Here is a 5,000-nt window from a genome sequence, read left to right on the forward strand (position 1 = left end):
TCTATATTGAAGGTAAATAACCCTTCTACATGTATAGTAGGTCTATATTGAAGGTAAATAACCCTTCTACATGTATAGTAGGTCTATACTCAAGGTAAATAACCCTTCTACATGTATAGTAGGTCTATATTGAAGGTAGATAACCCTTCTCCAGGTAGGTCTACATTGAGGGTAGATAACCCTTCTCCAGGTAGATACTGAGGGAAAACAAAACCTCAATCAAAATCAGGGTTCTGCGCCTTCTAGCCATAATAAGACCATATATCTCAAACAGATCTAAAAGCATGACTATTGGGCTAAAGTGTTAATTAAAGCATAGCTACTGGGCTTAAGTGTTAATTAAAGAATGACCAGTTGGGCTAAAGTGTTAATTAATAAAGTAGGCATGGCCTAGAGGCCTGGATTACTCGCTCGTCTAGCAGTCACGTGTTCATGTCTATCGGCCCTGAAGTTGGATGACGCCTGCCTACTGTAGTCTACAATGGGTAGCCTCACAAACATAATGTTCGTTGTGACATTAAAGTAGGCCCATAGGCTACACTTTTGAGAGCACAATAGCCATGATCACTTTACCAGGTTAGAGTGGAAGTGCACAACAATTTGACAGCTGTCAAGAGCTCAATTTGGGCTATTTGTCCCCGTCTCTGCAGCGAGTGTTGGTCCAGACTAAGGAAAGACTAGGTTGACTGAGAAAGATTGCGGTCGTTGTAGGCTACGTTGTGCTGCAGCCTCTGGCATCCCTGGATTCTAAGTTGTCCTAAAGTGAAATGTCTCGTTTGAGCTTTGCGTAATACAGTCTACTTATACAGTCTACTTATACAGTCTACTTTCGCGCAACAGACGAGCCCAGCAGGGAGCCGAGTCTGCAGCCTTTGTTGGTGTGTTACAACAAAGTCTAAGATTATAATGCTGTTTCACATTCACGGAGCCTATAATTGTAGGCTAGTTTGTAGAAAAATATAACATAAAAGCCCAATGGTTCCATACAACAGACGAGCCCAGCAGGGAGCCGAGTCTGCAGCCTCATAACACACATCGCTACTGTCTGGGGTCTCTTACCTTAGCAGGTTGGGCAGAGGTATGGAGCCGGAGGCTGATCCTAATAGTCCCTTTCTTCCCGTCAGTAATTTATCCACCAAAACGACATTCCCCGTCCGAGCGGCTTCGAGCAGCTCCTGCTCCTTCCCCATCCCGAGCGAAGTTTAAATCGCGGAATTAGAATCTAAATCCGGTTCCTGACAATGACGGCTATGGGGACACCCCCGTTACTGCCTCGCGCATTTGACGGTAGTCTTTGACTGCATGTTGCGGCTCCGGTGATCCGTTGAACGGCGGATACCAGTCGTCTGGGTCGGTCTGTTGTTTGAAGTGCAGAGCTCCGTTGCAACCCGTTACCGAACCGAAGGTTAGAGGAGAACCGTAAATACCGATTTTCGCACGGCGTTGGTGCAGCTGTTAAAAAGGCACCGATGCGAGGACCCCCCGAACCAGCCGCTCGTCTGTACCGGTTGGGCCAAACGCTCGTCCGTTTCTCCTCTCAGCACCACGGACACACCCGTCCCCCGTCCAATCGCGTTGTGCCTGTATTTGTTGAAAGCGATTACAACCGAGCAGATCGCATCCCGGTCTTCCGTTTCTCGCCACTTTTCTCGAAGCGCACTCGCCGCCGTGCGTCTGCTCCGGGCTGGATAGTACAGGGCGTGGATACACCAACGGGAGGAGAAGGCTTTGTTGGTGTGTTACAACAAAGTCTAAGATTATAATGCGGTTTCACATTCACGGAGCCTATAATTGTAGGCTGGTTTGTAGAAAAATATAACATAAAAGCCCAATGGTTCCATATAGTGTGTTCTGCCAGTTCAGTAACGTCTAAAATAAGAAGGTGGGGGTTCTCGTGTGAATAAAGGTGGGACCGCGTTAGGGAGTGAGTCAATGAACAGAAACACCGGAGTCTGGTTTTTTTTATGGCCGCTGCTCTGTCCATTGACAGCCGTAGAAAGAGACACACCCCCTCCATGTCCTCCGCGTGTTCCTGACATGCCAACATGTTTGTTTTCTTCGGCTGATTAGTGTTGGAGCAGAGAGGAGAGCGGTCGATAGGCTGTGCTCACTGCTATGGGATGGAGAGCATCTAATAATACGCGCGTAGCACGTAGGCCTAGGGCCCTGCTAGCACATCAGATGAGCATGTTCATTGCATGATTTCCTGAGCTGCTGGGAAGAGGAGAGCCACCTATTGATTTAGAGAGAGTGACAGAGAGAGAGAGACTACCTGCCAACTGGGACACCAGAGATACACATTTCCCATGGATTACAAACACCCAAAAAGATTTTGAAAACTTGACTAATGACAAAACGCCCATATCTGTTAGGGGAAATACAGCAATAAGCAAACACAGCAGCAAGATTTGTGAGCAGTTGTGACAGGAAAGGGACATCCAATGGAACACAACCACCGCAAACACTAGGGATGCACTGATATGACCATTTTGGCCGATACAGATAAAGGTTATTCACATTGCTGTTATGGCCGATAACCGATATTTACCGATGTCGATATGATCATGTCGATATGATCTGTATAAAAACTAAACAAACAAAACGTTTCTATCAAATGTTATACTTAAAAACACATGGAAACACTATCTCCAAAACATTTGGAAAAGCCGATAAATCATAGATTTACCACATTGTTTCCTCTCATAAACAACACAACAGCAGCTAGTTAGTAATTATCTGCTGTTCACATCTGCCCTGTTTTGCACATCGGACTGATAGCCTACTGATATATTAAAAAATGACTAACAGCCAATACAGATATGATTGCCGATATATCGTGCATCCCTAGTAAAGACAGTTAACGCTGATCACTATACAAACTGTATATATTAACTTAAAAATTACAATTTAAATACATTAAGTGTAGACCTAAATATTACACTTATTTTTTCACTCAATTCACTATTTGTATTTACATTTATATTTTAACATTTTTGTGACTTTATGTGATGTTTTGGCAATGTAAACGTAGGCCTACATTTCCCATAAAGCCCTTTGAATTGAGAGAGAGAGAAAGAGAGCGAGAATATGGGGGGACTTGTCAGAGCGAATCAGGGGACAGAGAGAGGGAGTGGTGGAGGACAGCGCGGGGAGCAGCTGCAGGGCCGTGGGTGTTGGACAGATAGGATACTTGAACAGATAGGATACTTGAACAGATAGGATACTTGAACAGATAGGATACTTGGACAGATAGGATACTTGAACTGGCTGCGCCCGGAGCCTCAACCCCATTTCATGAGCCAGTGCCCCCCTCTCTCTCTCTCTGACGTTAATGTCAAAAGAGGTGAGACTTGCCAGCATGAACCATGGCATGGACCAAACCATTTAAGAAGGGGGATATTGCTCTGTAAATTAATTTTTTTTTCATCTGTATTGCATTATTTGTGGCTTGATTTGAATTATGATACAGCATTAGTGTGACTGATCTACATGCAGAATAATTTCATCATAGAAAGAGGGACCTCTTGTTTTTTTTGTGGGCCCTGCTTGCTTGTGGGCCCTTATAATCATCATCACCTTTCACCGCTAAACGACGGCGCTGAACAGGAATAAGAGACCAAAAACGTTGGACTGCTTTCACAATTGCACACTTATAAAAAATAAAATCATGCTCCCGCGTCCAACACCCACTACACCCATAGACCTTCAGGAAACGAGGTGGTAAGTGAGCAAGCCCAAGGTTAGAGACAAACAATTATGAATCACTTGTTTTTAAGCACAACCACCGGTATTTATGAAACAGGTCACATAAATCAAAAAGAGACAACAGGTTTGATTGGACACCCTTTTTTAATTTTCATCAGTAATTCAGCAGCTTTGACAGACAAATACATTACAAGTTTTTTTCTCCATCGGTTCTCAGAGGGTGGAGTTCCCAGGGCAGGGGGAGGGGCTATGTGAGATAGGGGGCGGGGTCTGTTGGAGGGAACTCTCAAGAGTCTTTTATTGTACAATTGTTTCAAAACCCGCTTCAAATCTTGTTGCTGCACATGTGTAGAGAGTGTTGGTTCTGTTGATCTGAGGATGGGGACAGAACAGCCTGGAGAGACATTCAGCTGGTCTGGGACCTGTTGATCTGAGGATGGGGACAGAACAGCCTGGAGAGACATTCAGCTGGTCTGGGACTGGACCACCAACAGACCAGGGCTAACCCTAACCCTGGGGTTAGAACCAGGTCAGGACTGGGTTAGATCCAGGTCAGGACTGGGTTAGATCCAGGTCCAGGTCAGGACTGGGCTAGATCCAGGTCAGGACTGGGTTAGATCCAGGTCAAGACTGGGTTAGATCCAGGTCAAGACTGGGTTAGATCCAGGTCAGGACTGGGTTAGATCCAGGTCCAGGTCAGGACTGGGTTAGATCCAGGTCAGGACTGGGTTAGATCCAGGTCAAGACTGGGTTAGATCCAGGTCAGGACTGGGTTAGATCCAGGTCAGGACTGGGTTAGAACCAGGTCAGGACTGGGTTAGATCCAGGTCAGGACTGGGTTAGAACCAGGTCAGGACTGGGTTAGATCCAGGTCAGGACTGGGTTAGAACCAGGTCCGGACTGGGTTAGATCCAGGTCAAGACTGGGTTAGATCCAGGTCAAGACTGGGTTAGGTCCAGGTCAGGACTGGGTTAGATCCAGGTCCAGGTCAGGACTGGGTTAGATCCAGGTCAGGACTGGGTTAGAACCAGGTCAGGACTGGGTTAGATCCAGGTCCGTACTTATGCAGAACAGAAAGGAACTATATCCACAACAGGTCTACAGGCAAAATCACTCCTGGAAAATGATGATTAGAGATCAATCCTCCAAAGACGACTGTGTGATGGGTTGAAACATGTATCATTACAGGAAAATAAAGCGATTCTGAGCAACTGGATTCTATTGTGGATTCTATTTGAGGGTATTTCCCCAACGCCTTCTCCTCCACACACAGGCACACAGCATGGAGCAGCAGC

General features: G+C 45.9%; 2 protein-coding genes across 3 annotated transcripts in view; both read right to left on the minus strand.

Moving 5' to 3' along the window:
* anks1b (ankyrin repeat and sterile alpha motif domain containing 1B) overlaps positions 1 to 1,190 on the minus strand; it is a gene marked incomplete at both ends in the record, with an annotated part of 173,456 nt that extends 172,266 nt beyond the window's left edge. Inside the window, one exon of the mRNA XM_084447668.1 lies at positions 1,060 to 1,190. Coding sequence (XP_084303794.1) covers positions 1,060 to 1,190 — 131 coding nt within the window. The remainder of the gene's footprint in view (positions 1 to 1,059) is intronic.
* A 2,733-nt stretch (positions 1,191 to 3,923) lies between these two features.
* bltp3b (bridge-like lipid transfer protein family member 3B) overlaps positions 3,924 to 5,000 on the minus strand; it is a 52,743-nt gene continuing 51,666 nt past the window's right edge. For both annotated transcript variants that reach the window (XM_084447500.1, XM_084447501.1), the window contains one exon: positions 3,924 to 5,000. This exon is cut by the window's right edge and continues 1,645 nt beyond it. The gene's annotated coding sequence lies outside the window, so the exon portion shown is untranslated.

This window comes from Borostomias antarcticus (genome assembly GCF_949987555.1).
Source record: "Borostomias antarcticus genome assembly, chromosome: 13".
Taxonomy (NCBI): Eukaryota; Metazoa; Chordata; class Actinopteri; order Stomiiformes; family Stomiidae; genus Borostomias; species Borostomias antarcticus.